Genomic DNA, 20,470 nt, shown 5'->3' on the forward strand with positions numbered 1-20,470 from the left:
ATACTCATTAGCACACCCACCTCTAACATGCATCACCCAATGTTCCTTCTCCCTCGTGCGCGTGAGTGTGTGTGTGGTGTGTGTGTGTGTGTGTGTGTGTGTAGGGAGATATTTGCCCAGGGGCTTCCGTACAAGGAACCGCTATTGAGATGCTGTAGGGGCCTCAGAGCCTTTTCCAAGAGCTCAGGGACTGGACGCAGAGAGGTGGGCACATGTGGGATACCCAAGCTGACCTCTTCTTGGTCGCAGCCGGATTTCCCTACAGAATGGAGCGGGGGCGCAGGAAGAGCCCTTCCCCGGCCCTGCCCCAGGGAGAGAGGCTGTAGCCCAGGTAGGAGGGAGGAAGCCAGGTATGAGGGGCAGAGGAAGGTGGTGCCCTCACAAGGGGGCTATCCGGGACCTGGGCCTCCCACGCGCCCCGCCCCCTAGTCACGGCCCCGGCCCCACCCCGCCCCCACCCTTGCGTCACAGCCCCGGCCCCGCCCCCGCGCCGCGGCCCTCTCGGGGGCGTCAACCCGTCCGGAGCCCCAGGTAGCGGCGGCAGCAGTGCTTCCCGCCCGCCTGGGCCGTGCGGGGGCGGAAAGGGGGCGTTCCCACGGCCCGAGCCCCGCGGCCCGCGCCCGTGATGTCACAATCGCGGCCAGCCCCGGCATTCCAGGGTCGGCTTGGGGCTGCAGGCTGCAAGACGGCGAGCGCGGTGGGCAGAGGCTCCAGAGTCATGGCCTGACCCCGGCCCCTCCCCCACCACGCCGCCCCCCGCCCCGAGCCGGGGCCCCCCCCACCGGGGCTAGCGTACGCGCGGCGGCTCCGAGGGGGCGGCCGCTGGGAATGGCTGCGCCCCCTTCGGCTCCGGTGCCGCGCTCGCCCTGTTACCTGAGGAGGCCCGCGCCCGGCCCGCAGTGCTCATGGGGCATGGAGGAGAGAGCGGCGGCAGGCGCGCGCTGCCGGGAGTCGCCCGGCCCCCTGCGGGCCGCCGCCGTCCCGTACTTTGCAATCTCTGTGCACCAGGACGATATTCTGCCCGGAGCCCTGCGCCTCATTCAGGAGCTGCGACCGCATTGGAAACCCGAGCAAGTTCGGACCAAGGTACCCAAGCGGGAATGAGGGACGTCGAACCCCGCATCCTTACGGGCGTGGGTCCCAGGGGGCGCGGCTTCTGCGCTGGAAGGTTGAGATGGGCGTTTGTATGTGTGTTTCCTTTTCCATTCACCTCCCGCACCCCCCCCCACACACACCTCTCCACTCGGGCTCACGGGCGGGCACCCCCGAGGTCCACCTGCCCGCCGTCCGCGTGCGGGCCCCACCCCCTGTCGCGTCGCGCCGCTGACCCTGGCTGCCCACCGGCTGCCCATGGGCGCGTACCCAGCAGGCTCTAAACCTGGGACCGCAGGAACTTTTCAGGAAGAGCCCCCGGCGCCCCCCGCCCCCGGCCAATCACACAGACGGTTTTGCCCTTTCTGCACCCTGTGGTGGTGGCAAAGCCTCCAGGCTCTGAGCGGCCCCGGAATTCGGGCCAGCCCCTGCACTGTGTGGGAATCCTCCCCATCGCCCCAGCTCTGGCTCAGCACCCCCTCCCCGCCCCCACAGGGCGCCTCCCCACCCCTACATGGGCACATTAGCAGGCACACACAATTGGGCAGAGCCTCCCACTGAGGAGCCTCAGGCTGTCTCCCCAGCTGATGTGCATCCTCAGTAAAGAGTCTTCACTTGCCCACCCTCCCATCCCTTTTGAAAGCTGCTTGAGGAGGAACAGCCCGAGGCAGGAGTACCTGCAGCTTGCACTGGAGTGGTAGGGGCTCCATGCTGATGATGAACCTTCTGGGAGGTTCAGCACCAAGTGTGGGGAGAGGGATGGGTGGGTAGCATTTTCAAAATAAAAGGCATATTTTGGAATAAAAGTATTAAGGCATCAAGGAGGCCTGAGGTTAATTCCAATACTGGCCTAACATGCTGTATGCCAGTTCCTTCCTCTCAGGGCTTCAGTTTCCCCACCTAGAATTTCCCCGCCCTCCTAGAGTTCAGGTGTCCTCCAAGGCCCTTTTCAGCTCTGACACGCTGTGCCCTATAAATTCCATGGTTTATTCCTCTTTGTCACCCCTAGGGAACCCTCATCTCCCAGCGGGGGCCTGTTTTCTGGTATGGAACTTAGAGGCCCTAATGAGCTCTGACCACCACAGACCTGGGGTGGGTGTCACCCTCAATACCCTACATGGGAAGGAGGGACAGCAAAGAACCCTCTGCCTACAGGTGGTGAGAGGCAGTTGGTGGGGATGTACTCATCCTGGGTGATCCTGGTCCTCCTCTGCCACATTCTGGTCCATGGAGGTTGCTTACAGAGCCAGGGTGGAGGAGGAGGGAGAGGAAGACGGCCTCTAACCACCAAGTGGCGTGCAGATTCCTCCAGCACCAAACCCCAGCCACTGGAGGCACGCTCAGGAGAAGCGAGCCTCCACTGAGCCCCAGCTGCCACTGTTTTTGAATTCTCTAGTCTATCCCGAGTATTGGGGACGGTGTTGAGCTCTTAAGTAAGTGAGAGGGTAAAGGATGAGATTCCGTGTGGTCGTGCTCCAAGACCTGTGCTGAAGCTGGGCAGCCATGGGGCAAGAGCAGAGGTCCTGCCCCACGTACCCTTGCGTTGCCCTCTCCCCATGCTAGCGCTTCACTGATGGCATCACCAACAAGCTGGTGGCCTGCTATGTGGAGGAGGACATGCGGGACTGTGTGCTGGTTCGGGTGTATGGAGAGCGGACGGAGTTGCTGGTGGACCGGGAGAACGAGGTCAGAAACTTCCAGCTGCTGCGAGCACACGGCTGTGCCCCCAAACTCTACTGTACCTTCCAGAACGGGCTGTGCTATGAGTACATGCCGGGCGTGGCCCTGGGGCCTGAGCACATCCGCGAGCCCCGGCTCTTCAGGTGAGAAAGGTGCCCAGGGGTACTGTTCATCTCTACAATTTCTCAGGCCTTGGGCTTTGAAATCCTTGGCCACCTTCCATGGTGTAGAGTGGAGTCCATGAATGACTCGATAGATCTGTGAACTCCTTGAAATCGCATGAAAAATGTGTGTGTGTTTATGTGCGTTGCTATGTGAAGAGCGACTATGGCTTTGTGCAGGTTTCCAGCGGGGATCTGCTAAAAGCAAGAATTCTTGAGGGAGGCACGGGAGAACCTCGGTTAACATGGGACTGAAGGGTCTGGCTCCCTAAATGCAGCAGGGGTCCCTTTCCTGGGCCATGCCTCAGCCTTCTGCTTACCCTAGTGTGACGTGGAAACGTCTCTGAGCCTTGGAAATGAAATATGAGCCTAGTCCTCAGAGCAGTCAGGGTTTCCTGCTCCTCCCCTCCTGCCAAGAGCCCAGACATGCTAGGAGAATGGCCCTATAGGGTCAAGCACGGCTTTAGCAGCCCAAAGAGATGGCATCCCTCCCCCCCCCCCCCAGTGTGAACAACTCCCAGGTTCCCTGATAAGGTGGGAGTCCAGGTCTGGGGAGCTGCTGAGGCTGCCATAGGCTCACAGAACCCATGGTCCCCAGGGAGCCACTCCTGTTAATTGCCTAGATTAATGTGTGGGACCTTCAAGCCTTTTGGATACTATGGCTGTGGGGCCTGGAGGGAGGAGGACCAAAGAAGAACCCACAGTTCACTCTCTTCTGAACGTGCTGGGCAGGGAGGTCGAACAGGATCCACCTTTATCCTTCCAATGCCATGGCCACGTTCAGGGTCCTCAGACTAGAATGAGTCCCCAGGGCTGAAATTTACTGCTGACTGGGGACAATGGCACAGGGGTCTGCCCCAAACTTTGGGTGCCGTCCTGCTCCAACCACAGGGAAGGAGCCACCTAAATTCCAAGGGACCACAACAAAACCCACCCAGAGAGCAGACCAACAGTCTTCTTTGTTCCCTCACCTGCTGCAGTCAACCCCAAGTTAGTGCACCTCGCCCTATTTGCAGGGAGCCCCTGTCAGGCACTCCGGGGACTTAGGAGGAGGGAATCTGAGAGCCTCACCCCCCAGTGCTCCTGACCACTGCTTCTAGGGCTGGTGAGGCCCCCAAACATTCCATTGAGTTATATATTGTAGCTCTGTCTTTGTGTCTTGGGGTGGGGGATATGCAAACCCATGTAAGGGGCTTCTCAGGCTCCAGTTGAGCAGCTCTACATGCACCCAGCCTGGAGGAGTGAGGTCAGAGGAGCCAGGGCCTGAGGAGCCCTGTCCCGGCTTTCCCTACCAACTCCTCCCAGCTCTTGTGCAAATAAGCTCAAATATTGGCATATCCTCATACTCCCAGTCTCTACCACCCCTGTGAATCTGATCCTGTCACTCATCCTCTCATGAAAACAATTGCCATTGTCAGGAAGATTGAAGATGGATTTAGGTGCAATAATAAAAACTTAACATTTGGGGGAAAGCCAGAAATTGGGCAAAGTGTAGGAGGTAGCCCTTCCTTGATGCTTTTCCAAGGGGGGGACTATTATCTTTGTGGGGTAAAGGTGATTCCCTGAGGAAAGGTGGGGGTGGACTTTGGGAGCTACTTCCCCATGTTGCCCTGAACCCCACCTCCCCACCTTCACTGTTGAGGCTTTGCAGCATAAAAATGCTGAGTGTTGAGGTTGACTTTCATTGCTATTCCAGACAACGACCCTATTGATATTCAAGGAAACACTCTGTCCGTGCTCTATTCAGAATCTTCCTTTGGGAAGGGAAGGCCTGGGTCTCAGGTCGGTTTCCCACCTCGTCCAAACCCTGGTGGGCTCCCTCCTACTCCAGGGCCTCTGGCCTTTGAAAGCACAGACTTCATCTCCCAGCCACTCAGTTGCTGCCACACCCTCTGCCCCCTACACAGGTCTGGGGGAGGAGCCCCTGGAGTGCCCTGTTATCCTGTTGGGTGATAGCCTGCCTCTTCCCAGTACCTGGCAAGGGGAGGGGGTGTCCCTGGAACAGCTTGGCAACAAGGTTTCAAACAGCCAATGCCTTTGTTGTCTTTCTTGGTGATTATTATTCGAACAAGCAGAGGTGAAGGAAGCTTGAATGTTGGAGGCTTGGCAGCCAGTGGGGCTCCAGAGGGAGAGCTGATAGAGGCCTCAGGGAGCCCAGCTGGGACCCAGGGCCTCAGAGGTGGGGTCCTTACCAAGGCCCTCCCTCTCTGACCAGTCAGTCCTCCATCCACCCCCACCCCCCTCCCAGCAGTCTTCCCCTGAGCTGCTTTCTCCTCTCCCCACCACCCCTCCCGCTCTCCTGGGACCTTGGATAATGTCCACAGGAGAACTTGAAAATAGAACACTGGTTTGTTTTGCGTCCTTGGCACCCAGCCGCCAGCATCATCAACTCCCTGCCACAGAGGAAGGGGCTGCCCTGGGCCTGCCTGCTTCCCTCCCCACCTTGGCCAGGCTGATAAGAGGCGGGCATTTCTTCCTGCCTGGCATTGCCATCCCCCAACCCTTGGTGTCCTGCATTCACCTCCCCCTGAGGGCATGGTTCAGAGTCCAAGGTGGGAGGAGAGGTGCCGCCCCCATCCTCTGGTGACCCGTCTGTCCTCAGGGATTGCTGTGGGTACATGACCTTGGCACTGGGCAGGGTCATTGGCCTGTGGCCAGCAGCCCACTGTTTTGCCCTTCTGCTACCTGAAACAGCCCCAGCTCTGACTCTGGAAAGGGAGCTGCTAGGCTGAAGGCCATATCTCGTCTTCATGCTTTCTGCTGAGGTGGAGAGCTCTTAACAGATTTGTAATGATAATTCCGCACTCTGCCCCCTGGCCAGCCCCTCATGGACAGTGTGGGGCCGCTTTCTGGTCAGGAGGGGCTGAGCAGGCAGGGCCTGCCCCACCCACAGTGATATTCTACTCTTCCTGTTTTGTGCTGTAGGCTAATCGCCTTGGAAATGGCAAAGATTCACACCATCCACACCAACGGCAGCCTGCCCAAGCCCACCCTCTGGCACAAGATGCACAGTTATTTCACCCTTGTGAAGAACGAGATTGACCCCAGGTACAAAGATCTGGGAGGGTTCAAGTCTGCCACTGTCTCTACCACCTTAATGTGATCCTCCTCCCTATTCTTTTGCTCCACCCCACCGTACACAAGGTTTAGGGATTTCAGTCCTGGTGACGGAGCCTCTGTCTCCAAGAAGAGTTGGGCCGGTTGAGAAAATCTGAGGAACTTAGACCTATAGTTTTAGACTCCTGTGTGTATTTCTCCTTGAGTCTTCAGGTTATGGCAGGGCCTAGGGTCAGGGACAGCATCTCCCCATTTTACTTAGAGGATACTGAAGCTCATAGACTAAGCTTTGCCCAGTGTCGGGGGCTAGTCAGAGGCAGGGCTTCTGTTCCCAGCCCAGGGCCCTGTCTACCTGAGCTGCCTTTGGAGCCATGAAAAGGGAGGGCACTGCCCTTTGAGAATGGGCTGAGGCTGAGTCACAGTCATTCAGAAGAAGTCAGCTCATCATCCCCCCATGCCTCTCGGGACCCTGCTTTCCACCTTGTTCAGGCTGACAGCTTGCTGTTTCTTCTCTGCTCTTTTTATCCATCCTGACATCACCTTCCCCCAGATAAGACAGGCTTCCCAGAACCTCCCCTACACACTCTGGCTAGCCACCCGAGAGTCCTTCTAGCCTCCAGAAACCTGACTCACCACCAGCATACCCTTGAGTGTTGAGACAGCAGTGGGGGCAAGGGAGAAAGAGTGGTGTCACCTTGCCCCCTCCGTGAAGGCTTGAACACCTGTGTTGCCATGTTCCTGGGAGTGGGTTACACAGGTTTGGGGCAGGATATCTCCTCACCTCCTCAGAGATGACAGGATAGTAAGGAACTCCCTCCCGATCGTGTGCCTCGTTCCCACTCTCCCACACACGATGGCTCTGTCCGTGCCCTCCCACTTAAGGATTACCAAGTGCTGCTTTGGGGCTATTGGACCAGCGTGGCCCATGTGTAGACCTTCTATGTCAAGTGTTATCTCTGGGACAAGAACTGCCTTGTGCCTTAGGACCAGAACAGTACAGAGAGCAGAGTCCTCTGGTACCTGAACCAACAGGACCCTCCCATCCCCCAGCCCACCACTTCCATTTGACAGATTAAGAAACTGAGACCCATCATAGGGATGGGACTTGCCCAAGGTTATTGCTATCAGTGGCAGCTGAAGGACTAGAGTCCAGGCATGATGCTCAGGCGTAACCCCTGCCACTACAGCTTCCTTTGATTCTGCAGTCACTGTGTCACCTTGGGGGGGGGGGGGGGCGGCTTGTTGGGAGGGGAGTGGTCTCTGCAGAAGAACTGACCAATTCCCTTTGTTCTTGGCATGCCTTTGACTTTGGACAAATCAAATTGCTTGACTTTTTTGAGCCTCTTTAGGGGATGATGGCTGCCTCCCCTACCCCAGAGCAGGCTGTGGGGAGCAATCACTGGGACCAGATGAAGCACCTGAGTTCCATAGTAACCCTGCCTGATAACTTGCCTAGTAGCCTTGATTTCGTCCATCTTCCATTTCACAAACACTAATTGATTGGGATTTAAAACAGTAAAGAACACAGAGGTGACATTGGCCCTGCCCACAAGTTGCTTAGAAACTGTGTGGGTAAAGAGGACCTGCCCATGCAGAGCCGTAGAAGGTGGCAGGTGTGTAGAGTGTGCCCCAGGGGTCGGAGAACCAGGGAGCGTCTTCCTGATGGAGATGGGAAGGGAGGCGGCAAGAGCTCAGCCTGCTGGGGATGACGTACAGGAGTTGGCTGGAGCCAGATCTTCAGGAGGTCTAGGGAGGGGTCCAGGGAGATAGAGCTGCGGAGGTTGTATGAGCTGGAGCTTGATTGTGAGGGGCCTTCGATGTCAGGTTAAGGAACGAAGATTCAGTTTCACAGCAGTGGAAAGTAATTGTGAAGGTGTCTGAGCCGTGGACTCAGGGCAGTGCAGTAACCTGACCGGCTCTGTGGTGGGAGTGAGGAGAAGTGGGGGTCAGGGGTAGGGAGACCAGCTGGAGGAGTGTTGAAATTGAATGGGCAACATCCAGCACTAGGGTTCCCCAGATTTGAGCATGAGATCCCCCTGGGTGCTTGCTAAGTGCAGGCTCCCCGTGTGACCCTGGAGAGTGGTGGGAGGTCTTGCACTGGACCCCAGGAGCCTGCGTTTCACAGACTCCTCTGGTGATTCTGAGGGAGAGCATCAAGGAACCATTTTGGGGGGATACTGCCCTAGGCAGCTTCTTGGGGGCTGACTCGGAGACCTTGTGGGAATGGATGTGGTAGTCGAGGCGTTTGAGTAAGTATGGTGGCATCCAGGGTGGCCAGGAGGATGCAGGGATGATGAAGGCTTCGGGGCCCTCGAGGAGACTCAGACAGGGCCAGGCCACGTAAGCCTGAACTCTTAGAAAAGTCCACCTTTCTCCACTCTGACCCTGAGAGCTGAGTGGCCACTTGTCAGGTAGCAGTCCCTTCCTCAGTCCCCCTCACCCTGCTCCTGCTGCCTCGGAGGGACAGAGGAGCGGCTCTGCCTGCCGTGTGAAAGCTTCTGAGATGACCGTTCCGCCCACCCCACAACCTTGGGAGAGTGTGGTGGTATCAGGCCTGAGGGGAGCCCCGCTGGCGACGTTCCAGGTGCTGGGGGAGGGATGGGGAAGCTCAGGACTGTTCCTACAGTAACTGTCTGCGTGACCTTGGGGTGGGTAGTGTGGGGGTCAGGCAGAGGTCAGGGCCCAGGCAGCAGGCGTCCTGGATGTCAAAGCCACGTGGGGGTTTTTTCAGGCTGAGACCTGGGCGAACCAAATGAAGCCTCCTAATTCTTATCTTTGGATGGTCTCACTCCAAGAAAAAAAGAATTTTGAAAGGAAAGGTAGCTTCTTAAGGAGAGCCAAGAAGAAAAGACATTTTATGCAGTCCTGTCGATACAGATAAACTCCAGTGAGGATGGCGTGGGAGCAGGAGGTGGGAGGCCTCCCTCAGATCAGCCCCTAACAGATGCCTGGACTCAGAGCGGCCTGTGCAAAGCCTTGGGCTGGGAGGGTGGGGGTGGAGGGGGGGGTGGGGACCCGGGCCCTTGTGGTTAGGAGGACTGGCTTAATTTCAGACCCTTGGATGGGCTGCGGACCACTTTCCTTAAGAAATAGAGAGTCCAGCTGTGCAAGAGACATCTGGAGGCTACAAGGAAGACTCTGCCCTGCTTGAGCCTCAGTTTCCCCATAGGGTTGGACTAGAGACCTAAGATCTCTTGGCTTTGACCTTCTGAAGCCTGAGGAAGCCTCCCACTCATTCTTTTCCAGTGGCGGGGACATGGAGATGCCTTAATCACTGAACACTCATCTGCATGTTCTGGTTTCTGGGCTGGGGAGAGGGCAGCGGGGCCATCCCGTGGGAGCGTCGGGAGGGCCCGTCTCATTCTTGTCCCCCTGCACACACTCTCGCTGCCCTGGACAAGAGAGCAAACAGGAGACACATGGGCGGAGATAAAACCCCAGGCCTGTCCCCTCCTCCCATCGATGGTTCTGGGTGTTAAGGGCTCTGCTGACGCCTGGCTTTCCAGTGTGCACAGACCGGTGCCTCCTGGGGACCGCAGTTCAGAGCCTCTGCGCACAGTGTGTCCTCCTCAGCTTCCCTGTGGCCTCTGATGGAGCCTTTCATTCATCCGTCAGCGCGGGTTTCTTTCAGCAGCAGTGCCTGTGCGTGCTGTGGGATGGGGCGGCGCCGAGTGGCCTCCACACTTCTTTGTTCCTGCCCTCAAGTTGCCCACAGCCAGTCTGGCAGGGGTCTGGGACAAGGAAACACACACTCCTAGTTCAAGGTGGAAGGGACAAGATACTAGGGAGCTACATAGCAAGTGTTTTTCCACTGAACGGCCCTAATGTCCCCTTGGCCCTGTAGGAGTGATCCCAAGAAACAACTTCTTTGCTTTTGTATGTGGGCCTGAGTGGTCTGTCTGTGAGATACGAAGTCAAACTCTGTGATCCCTCTGCGACACCAGCTGCGAGAGCATGAGGGAGACACACCAGGGGTACCCTCTGCCTCCTCAAGAGAGCGCCAGCCCCTCCCCTGGCCGCCCTGCTCATCTGCACCTTCCCATCCTCTTCTGTGCCTCCTTCCTTACCTTCCTGTGTCCCTTTCACAAAGTAACGGGGACACTGTTGAGTCAGGGATTTTGGTGCTTTGCAAAATGCTTTTAAGCCATTGTTTTAATCATCTTCTTAGAGTAAACACAGGACACCGGATGGATGGGAGACCTTAGTGCCATTTTGCAGATGACAAAAAGTTGGCCATTTGTGCAAGGTCTCTCTGCAGTAAGAGGTAGTGAGGAGGCCAGAGCTCAGGGCTTTTGAGGCCAAGTACTTTCCTACTATCAGCCCTCCCTCCACTGGCCACCTTTCTTGGCACTGTCCAGCCTTTCTGCAGATGTCCCTAAGATAGAGGTGTTGGAATGTGAGCTGGCCTGGCTGAAGGAGCACCTGTCCCAGTTGGACTCCCCTGTGGTGTTTTGTCACAACGACCTGCTCTGCAAGAACATCATCTATGACAGCACCAAAGGTATGGCTTCTTTGGCCCTGGCTGCCCAGCAGGGTTCTGTTCCTGAGGCTGGTACTTGGATAAGCAAAAGGAGACCTTTTGGCTTAGGTCTTAAGTTAATCTGTAGGAGAGAAATGGAAAAGGAAACATTCCTACTTAGAAAAATCTGTGTCAAGAAAGAACTCAGAGTCATGGTTTGTGGAGGTTTTCAACATTAGGGCATCCCAGCTACTCCCCCTGACAATGTTTTGGGCTTCCGAGTCCTTCTCTGCTGCTCCAAGCCTTCCTAGAGGGAAACCTGTGGCCCAGGTGAGAGCTTCACCCAGAGAACCTTTTGCTTTATTCCTGGTCCTCAGCCATGCTGGGGGCAAGCATCTTTAGATGGGGAGAGCTCAAGGATATAGTGTATGAGAGGGACAGCCGGAGCTGGGCAGATGGACAAAGGGACAGACAGATGGAAGAAGCTTAGAAGATTGCTGCTGAGGAGGTTGGGTAAGGCCGGGGGGCTGCAGGAGCCAACCAGAGGCAGTGAGTAAATTGCAGAGGCCTGTGGAAGTTTGACCAGGCTTGTCCAGGTCTGCTGGGACCAATCCCCTTTGCTGCTTCTCTACCTCATAGGTCACGTCCGGTTCATCGACTATGAATATGCCGGCTACAACTACCAGGCTTTTGACATTGGCAACCATTTCAATGAGTTTGCAGGTGAGAGGGCATTAGCATTTGGCCTGTGCTTGAGATACCCACCTTATGATGGATGGTCAGATCAAGGAGAGAGTGAGAGGGGGTTCTGTACCTGGGGGATGGAGGCTAGACAGACCCTGTCCTCTGCAGTGTCCCAGCTCAAGGGGGGAAGACAGTCTGCCTTGAGAGAGCTTCAGGTCTCCTTGGGGAGGCAGGACCCACCTACACAGAGCACACTCCTGCTGGCCAATGTGGCAGTTTGGTACAAGTTAGGAGAACGTGCCCACTATAGGATCCCTGAGGATACTTAGTTTGGCATGTGAGTTAGAAAAAGACCCCTTCCTCTGGGTACATGCAGTGCACACCAGCTGGGCCAGCACAGGACAACCTCAGCCTCCACTTACCCCCTTGTCCATACTTCTTTATGCCCAGTACAGCCTGCTCAATTGTAAATAAGGGCCCGGCATGCAGGTAAGGAGCAGAACAAGCTGTAAGTAACTACTTGCCTAGTGGCATCATGAAAATAATCTAGGTGGAACTAGTTACAAGTATGCCCTCTGCAACTTGACTCCACAACTTTATATTTTTTAAATTTTTTAAATATATTTTATTGATCGTGCTATTACAGTTATCCTGATTTTCCTGCCTTTGGTCCCCCCCACCCAACACTCCCTACTCCCTCCGGCAATCCCCACACCATTGTTCACGTCAGTGAGTCATGTGTATAGTTCTTTGGCTACTCCATTTCCTATGCTGTACTTTACATCCCCATGGCTATTCTGTAACTACCTATTTGTACTTCTTAATCCCCTCACTTCACCCATCCCCCCCACCCGGCAACTATCAAAATGCTCTCCATACCCACGATTCTGTCTCTGTTCTTGTTTGCTTAGTTTGTTTTTTAGATTAAATTATTGATAGATTTATATTTTTTGCCATTTTATTGTTCATAGTTTTGATCTTTTCTTAAGTCCCTTTAACATTTCATATAATAATGGTTTGGTGGTGATTAACTACTTCAGTTTTTTCTTGTCTGGGAAGCTCTTTATCTGCTCTTCAATTATAAATGATACTCTTGCTGGGTAGAGCAATCTTGGCCGTAAGTCCCTCCTTTTCATGACTTTGAATATTTCTTGCCAATTCTTTCTAGCCTGCAAAATTTCTTTTAAGACATCAGTTGACAGTCTTATGGGAACTCCTCTGTAGCTAACTAACTACTTTTCTCTTGCTGCTTTTAGGATTTTCTCTTTATCTTTAACCTTTGGAATTTTAATGCTGATGTGTCTTGGAGTGGGTCTTTTGCATCCATCTTGTTTGGGACTCTGTGGTTCCTGGACTTGCATGTCTATTTCCTTCACCAAATTAGGGAAGTTTTCTTTCATTATTTTTTCAAATAGATTTCCATTTTCTTGCTCTTTCTCTTCTCCTGGCACCCCTGTGATGCGAATGAATGTTGGGCCTCTTGAAGTTGTCCCAGAGGCTGCTTACACTATCCTTATTTTGGGGGGATTCTTTTTTCTTCTTCTTGTTCTAATTGGTTGATTTTTGCTTCCTTATGTTTCATATCATTGATTTGATTCTCGGCTTTATCCACTCTACCATTGTTTCCCTGTAAATTTAAATTGTTCTTTATTTCAAATAGCGTATCCTTCATTTCTGCCTGGACCTTTTCCATGCCGCTGAGGCCCTCTCTAAGTTCCTTGAGCATCCTTATAACCACTGTTTTAAACTCTGCATCTGATAGATTACTTATCTCCATTTTGTTTAGCTCTTTTTCAGGAGTTTTGATCTGTTTTTTTTTGTTTGGGCCATGTTTCTTTGTTTCCTCATTTTGGCAGCCTCCCTGCGTTTGTTTCTATGTATTCAGTACAGCTACTTTAACTCCATGTCTTGGTAGAGTGGCCTAATGTAGTAGGTGTCCTGTAGGGTCCAGTGGCACAGCCACCCCTATCACCCAAGCTGGGTACTTGAGGTGTGCCCTTCATGTGGGCTGAGTTCTCCCTCCTCTTTTAGTTGAGCCTTGGTTGCTGTTGGCAGATCAATGGGAGGGATTTACCCAGGCCAGTCAGGGGCAAGGACTGGCTGTGACCACTGACCACCAACCTCTACCCTCTGTGGAGGATCAGCCGTGCAGGGCAGGGTGATGGGGCTCCGACACGGTCTGTAGCTGTCCACTGGGTGTGCTGGCCGTGGTGTTTCCCCAGTGGTGCAGGCCAAGGTCAACCCCCACCGGTGTATACGTGAGGGTATGACTCCCACGGGGTGGCCACCAGCTGCATTTAGGACCGTGAGGGACCATGGGGCCTCCACTGGACAGAGCAGCTGAACTGTGTGGGTGGCACAGAGATGAAGCTGGCACCAGCAGGGCACTGGGCCTGTGCATGCTCAGCAGCCAACCCCACTGACCTTTCCAGAAGGGATAATTCTTAAGTATTTTAAGTCCTCCTCACCCACCATACAGAGTGAAGTCCAGCTGGAATTTCTTCAGAGGGATAGATGGCATCCTGCTCTTAAGTTGAGAATGAGGGAGAACTGAGCATGGAAGGGGGACAAGGGAGGAGATTGGGAGCTAGGGAGAGGGACCTCCAGGGTTCTTGGAGCATGGAGACCTGCTACTGGGAGCTGGGAGATGAGTTCCAACCCTGAACCCACCCCTAACTGGCTGTGACCTTGAGCAAATTTCTCTCTGGGCCTTAGTTTATACATCTGTACAAGGAGATTCTTCTAGCCATACTCTTGGGGCCCTAGGAGACTAAGTGTGTTTCTCGAGAAATATAAGGAAAGTTTGAGAGGGACAGAAAGAAAAGGAGAGAGGAAGAGCCTGGGGAGGGTGGCCCAGTTCTAGTTCTTTCTTAAATAAACTGCTGCTTTCTGTACCAGCTCTAAAGCTGCTGCCTCTGCCACTGTGCCCAGGACGGGGCTGGTGTGTGTTGGGCTGGCCGCTTGAGGACTCAAAGAAGGGGTCCAGGCTGTCCAGACCAGGGTTTCCAAACCTGTTTATATTTCCCAGTCATCCGGAAAATTGTGTTAGGGGCAGAAGCCTTGGAATATATGTTGTTACTAAGCTCTCCCAGTGATTTTTAAGTAGCCAGCCACGCACTGGCCCAAGAAGCAGTGTTTGAGAGACACACAGCTTCCTCATGTTGTCAGTGAAGAGATCTGGGCCAGTGAGAGGAAAGGGCTTGTCCAAGGTTAGTGTTGGACCTACGACAACCAGGCCCTGATTCAATGCTGTGCCCGAATGCCTCCTATGTGACATAGTTTTGTATAGGGCACAGGGGAGACAGAGGTGCTTATGGGGACCCCATCACTCCCAGGACTGTCCCTGCCTCTCAACCAGTCTGCCTTTCTTGGTGTCCTCAGTTGGGGTGGGGCTCGACCCTTTATACATTATTGGCGATCAGGACAAGCTGCATTCCTAGGCACAGCCCACAGGGCAGAGCAGGTAGACATTTTCAGTGAAGCAGGGGATACCTGAGCTGGAGGCGGCCCCCGGGTGGGCCATCTCTCAGCAACTTCTGTGCTGCTGCCTCCCCATCAGGTGTGAATGAAGTCGATTACTGCCGGTACCCAGCTCGGGAGACCCAGCTGCAGTGGCTGCGCTACTACCTGCAGGCACAAAAGGGGATGGCCGTGACCTCTAGGGAGGTGGAGAGGCTCTATGTGCAAGTCAACAAGTTTGCCCTGGTGAGTGCTTGTGACTGGTAGGGGGCAGGGGAAGGAGGAGCCAGGAGGTGGGATGTGGCCCCACCCCCAGCTCCTGCCCTCCCACAGCCTTGTGGTGGAGGAGGAAGCAGAGCCCAGGGTCAGGTGCGAGTTCCTGGGAAACCCTGCCATGTGCTCCTGAACCCTAGTCCAGAGATGAGATCTGAGAAGAACTATGTTGGGCATCTCCCTAATACTACGGTGCCCTGTTTCCTGCTTCCCCTACCCCAGCAGGTCTAGGAAAGGGAGAACCTAGAAAAGTTTGAGGAAATCAAACTTTTTCCTTCCAGGAAAGATCTCAGCTGCCTGTTTTAGCAGTTCTGTCATTCGGACAAGTAGTTCTTTCTAATGTCTAACCTTAGCCTTTCGTGCTACAGTTAACCACATCCCTTCTTTTTTTCTCTCTCACTCTTTTTTCCTTTTCTTGTTTTTAAGCCTTTGGAGGAGATAGAGAATGTCAGCTTAATCCTCCTCCTTAGCTTCCTCTGCTGACTCAGACTCCTTGTAAGCCTTTCCCACCAGGCTCTTCCTGCTCCAGTTGCTGTGCTGTCAGTTCTTTTTTTTTTTTCAAGATTTTATTTATTTATTTTTAGAGAGAGGAGGAGGGAGAAAGCGAGGGAGAGAAACATCGATGTGCGAGAGATACATCCATCAGTTGCCTCTCTCACACCCCACAACTGGGGACCTGGCTGAAAACCCAGGCATGTGCCCTGACTGGGAGCCAAACTAGTGACCTTTCAGGTCACGGGTCAGCACTCAACCCCCTGGGCCACGCCAGCCAGGGCTGTCCTGTCAGCTCTTTAGTTTGAGTGCCACTTATCCAGGGTACATGGTTCGTGCCAGGTCTGCACTGGTGTGTGCCCAGGGATTGCTGCCCAGTCTTATTAATGTCAGCCATGCATAAGCAAGAAGTCGGTCAGCTGCCCTGAATTTCACACACCATCATAGACCTGGGATTTTGGATTACCTGTTCTATTCTCCTCATTAGCACAAAGCTGATTCTCCTTCAGGTTCTTCCTCTGAACTGTTCCACCCAATGCCTTTCTCTTGCTAAATTTTTTAGTAATCATTCATACTTGCTCATTGATCTATGCCTCCTTTATGTCCTAAAAAGGCAGAAAGTGCGGGGAGGTACTGTAGAGTCCACCCCAGAGTAAGAAGGACTTAGAATGGGATGGGGAACACCAGCCAGGGGAAGTATTGGAGTCACTGCTATTTGTTTGGGGGCAGCAAGAAGCCTGGTTGTCTGGCTTCTGGAACCTGGGGTGACCTGGGTGCCTCTGGCCAGTGGGCCTGGGCTCTGGCTTGGAGGTTCATCTCCCCCTGGGTATGTTGGCCTGGAAGACTTGAGGAGATGCCCCGGTATAAGAGAAGCTAGAGGTAAAGTTCTTCGTGGCCTGGGGCACAAGCCGAAAGTCCTAGAGCGCCAGCCTGCTGACCCCCTCCTGGTGGTGGGAAAAAACCACCTCTGCTTGCTTTTTTCTAGAGGGAGTGGTATCCCCAAATGCTAGCCAGTGACTTGAACTCCTGAATTCCCCCAACCTGTGCTGGGGAGACCTAGTTCTGTGTTTTCCAGTGTGACTGCACCCCTCTAGCTACATGGGGTCCATGACAGGCTTGGGAGGATCACCGTGTTGACCCTCTTTGCTCTGTTTCCAGGCATCTCACTTTTTCTGGGCACTCTGGGCCCTCATCCAGAGCCAGTTCTCCACCATCAACTTTGATTTCCTCAGGTACGCACACGGGACAACTGGGAGCAGAGTGGGTGGGGGAGAAAAGGAACAGCTGAGGGTGTGAGGGAAAAGGACAGCCCAAATAGAATGTCCAGAGTCCCTTCCTCTGCTCACTCATCCCTTGCCCGTGGCCAGTGGGGTCACCACTGCAGGGGAGGCTCAGAAACCCCGAGCAGCGCTCTGAAGGAGCCTGACGTTCTCACGCCTGCCCTGCCTGCCTGGTGGCAGATTGTGCTTCCCCTGTCTTCTCCTGCGACTCCGGAGCCTTTATCCACAGGGCTCGGTGGGGAACGGAATTGTCACAAATCAGTCTGGAAGACCACAAACCTGGCCCGCATTTTAGAGCTGAGAAGTCAGCGTCCCAGAGAGTGGGAGTGACTTGCTGAGGTCACTCGGTGACTTAGTGCTTACTGAGAGGAGTGTCAGACCCAACTCCTCCCCCAGGGGTCCCCCAGTGACTCAGTAGGGGCTGTACTGACACTGTACTTGAGTACTGACTCCTTGGCGGGAAAGGGGGAGCCCATCGTGTGAGGTACATTGCAAGGGGGGACCCAAAAGACAAATTTATTTATAAAAAGTTGTGTATTTATTCTTACATGTTTAAACTTCAGTCACCTTCAAAGTCCTGCACCGCAGATGTGTTGCATCCATATGATGCAACACACCTATCGAGACTTTCTTTCTGCTGCTCAGAACGGTGTTTGAACTCCTCGATTTTGATGGCTTTTAGTGCTGCTGCCGTGTTTGTTTCACCTCTTCCACATCAGCAAAACGTTTCCCCTTGAGGGCTTTTTTCATCCGGGGAAACAAACAAACAAGTCGCTGGAGGCGAGATCAGGTGAATGGGAAGGTGGAGCATGGGAGTCATGCCATTTCTGGTCAAAACCTGCTGAACACGCAGCGTGGCGTGGGCAGCTGTACTCGTAATCACCCATAGTGAAATGGGCACACGCCGTGAGAATCTTCAAAAAAAATTCACTGCAGCCAAATGTAGTCCTCACAACAACGCCCGCTGGTGCACCGATACAGATGGCTTCCGGTAGCACTCCCCCAGTGGGGGAAGCCTGTCTTACAAGGGGCCCGCCCTCCAGAAGATAATTCCAGTGTTTGAAGGGTTCCCCCGTTGTATGTCTCTAAAGACCAGGAATTATTTTGTTCTTCATTCTGGTCCAGGCTCCTCACCTCTCTCCTCCCCGTCCACACTCAGCCAAAAAGGAATGATCACCTGGCTTCAACATGTTCTCAGCCATTAGAGAAATGCAGGTCAAAAGCACACTGAGTTATCACCTCACACCCATTAGGATGCCTGCTATCAAATAAGCAGAAAGTAACAAGTGTTGGCAAGGATGTGGAAACTTGAACCCTTGTGCATTGTTGTTGGTGAAACAATACGGTGCTTCCTCAAAAAAAAGAAAAATAGAATTACTGTATGACCCAGCAATATCACTGCTGGGTATATATCTAAAAGAATCGAAATCAGGGTCTCGGAGAAATACCTAACACTCGTGTTCACGGCAGCATGACTCACAATAGCTGGAGGTGGAAGTAACTCAAGCGTCCATGGAGGGGTGAATGGTAAATTTATGCAATAGAGTTATCATTCATTCTTAAAAAGGAAGGAAATCATGTCATATGCTGGTGTGGATGAACCCTCAGGACATTATGTCAAGTGAAATAAGCCAGCTACAAAAAGGCAAAACTGCAATTCCACTCATGTGAGGAAACAATCAAATTCATGGAAACAAAGTAGAATGGTGGGGGCATGGAAGGCAGAATGGGGAGCTGCCGTTTAAGGGGTCTAGAGTTCAGTTTTGCCAAATGAAAGAGACGTAGGTATCTGTTGCCCACAGTGTGGATGCACTCAACAATACTGAACTGTGAAAATACAAAAATGACCTTGTTTGGGGAAGGGTTGGTCTAGGGTTGGTCTAGTTAGCTCTAAGGAGAAAAAAATTATAGTTGAATTAAAAAAAAAAAACCTCAGCCTGGGCTGGTGTTGCCTTACACAGACCTAGAAGGGCTGAGCTGGTGAGAAGCTTTGCTCCTGGTGGGAGTCCCCCAGCACGGCTTTCCTCTCGCCCCTAGCTCTCTTTCCTGTCTCCTGGCAGGTACGCAGTGATCCGATTCAACCAGTACTTCACGGTGAAGCCTCAAGTGTCTGCCTTGGAGATGCCAAAGTGACCAGCTGCCCCCTCCCTCCCCTTGCCATCTGCCTGGAAAGCTGATTCTCTGGGGCTTGGTTCTGCTCTGGGGTTCGTACCCTTGGACAAGATGGGAAAGGGGACAGGTGGGTATCCTGGGAGAAGACTCCACCAGCCCCCAGTGGGCGCTGCTGTGACCATATTGTCTCATTTGGAAGGACTGACAGACCTCGCTCTGGGGGCCCCTTTGCCTGGCCTGACTTGGGGGAAAGTGCCTGCAGCCAGCTAGAGCTTGGACCACAACCACCCCTCCCCTCGGAAGCCCAGGGTTCCCGGCCCCAGGCCAGTCTGGGATCTGTGCTGCCTGGAGGTGTCTTTGACCTTCCTGGCTTGGGGAGGGGGAAAGGTGGGGGAGGCCTCCTTTCTACCTCCAGTGCCCTGAGCCTCCAGCCCATCTCCCCACAGGCCCCATAGGGGAGGTGTTGAGCCCAAACCAGCACCATGCCAACTCTGACGGATGTAAATACTTTGGGGTGGGGGCTTGACAGCTCCCTAGCAGCTGCCTCATCTGAAGTCCTTTTTTCCAAGGAAAAAAGACTGATCAATCAGATAGCCCCTTCCCAAACCTCAGTCCAGGGACTGCTGCTTCATGCTCTGGCTCCGGCGGAGGGGACAGCAGTCAGCAGCCTTGTTCTTCCCTTGGCCTTCCAGGCCCTCACTTCCAAGGATCTGTCTCCCCATGTCCACCCACTTGAGCTAGACTAGCAGGATTCCAGGGACCAGGGACCAGGGCTCGCCTGGCATGCGAGAGCCTGGGCAGGATCTGTCGTGAAGGTGCTGACTGAGGTCATCGTCCCTAACTCTCAATGGCCTCCACCTCCTTTCTGCCCTCACAGCCCCTGGGGCCCCTCAGCTTGGGCCTATGAAGTGATTCATTTGTAAATTATCTTGATTTTCTGCATTAAAAGGACCATTTCGGGACCACTCTGTCTCAGTGCAGCTGATGAGGCTCTGACCTGGAGGGTGTGACCAGCCGACCTGTGGTGGGGGCGGAGGGGTTCCAGCCCCTCTGGGCTGTGCAGTTTCCACCACGCCCTCAATGCACCTGGCTGACTGTGCCCTGGCTCCTGGTAAAGGGTAGACCTGGGCAGGACTGGTGGTTTCTGCCTTTAACTGTCTTGCATGAGTCAGGTGGCAAAACTGGGAGCATGCTGCTTGGAGGGAACTGAGCTGTGGACTCCAAGAACTTGGCCTTACCCGGATGATGAGCCAGTGAGACACTGAAGGGAAGTACTGAGACTTCTTCCTTGGTCCTCTCTGGCTCCTAGTGTTTGGGGGTTGAGGGGGTGCTACTTTGCCTGGAACTGGTCTGTCACTTTCTCAGAAGGCCAGAGGAAGGGGAGGGCAGGTGCTTCAAGGAGAGCTGGGGTACCCTGCTCCACAGCCCAGGTTGCTAGGGCTGCCCTACCATGACTGGGCAGCAGTGCCCCAGGGTCCCCAGAAGGTACCCAATACCCTTAGGGGCAGTAGCAGCTGCCCGTCCTGTGGATTCTGCAAAGATACCTTAGCTGCCATGGCAACTGCTGGAACTGAGCTGGCACCTGTAGCTGCCTCCAAGGTCATGGTGACCATGTGTGGCTGGGCCCTAGTGGGCAGGACTGAACCTGGGGGCACCCATGGAGAACATGGGGAAAGGTGTGTCTGGCACAGGGATGGTGCCCAGGCTGGGCAGGTCAGCCC

At 54.1% G+C, this 20,470-nt stretch overlaps 1 protein-coding gene across 1 annotated transcript; it reads left to right on the plus strand.

Annotated features, from left to right (window-relative positions):
* Positions 1 to 535: 535 nt before the first annotated feature.
* ETNK2 (ethanolamine kinase 2) lies at positions 536 to 19,711 on the plus strand. The gene is made up of 8 exons (XM_024571419.4): positions 536 to 1,086; positions 2,656 to 2,915; positions 5,859 to 5,981; positions 10,349 to 10,491; positions 11,089 to 11,172; positions 14,693 to 14,838; positions 16,516 to 16,589; positions 18,698 to 19,711. The coding sequence occupies exons 1-8, from the start codon at positions 829 to 831 to the stop codon at positions 18,768 to 18,770; spliced, it is 1,161 nt and encodes a 386-aa protein (XP_024427187.1). The 5' UTR covers positions 536 to 828; the 3' UTR covers positions 18,771 to 19,711.
* Positions 19,712 to 20,470: the final 759 nt, after the last annotated feature.

Source organism: Desmodus rotundus, chromosome 12 (genome assembly GCF_022682495.2).
Source record: "Desmodus rotundus isolate HL8 chromosome 12, HLdesRot8A.1, whole genome shotgun sequence".
Taxonomy (NCBI): Eukaryota; Metazoa; Chordata; class Mammalia; order Chiroptera; family Phyllostomidae; genus Desmodus; species Desmodus rotundus.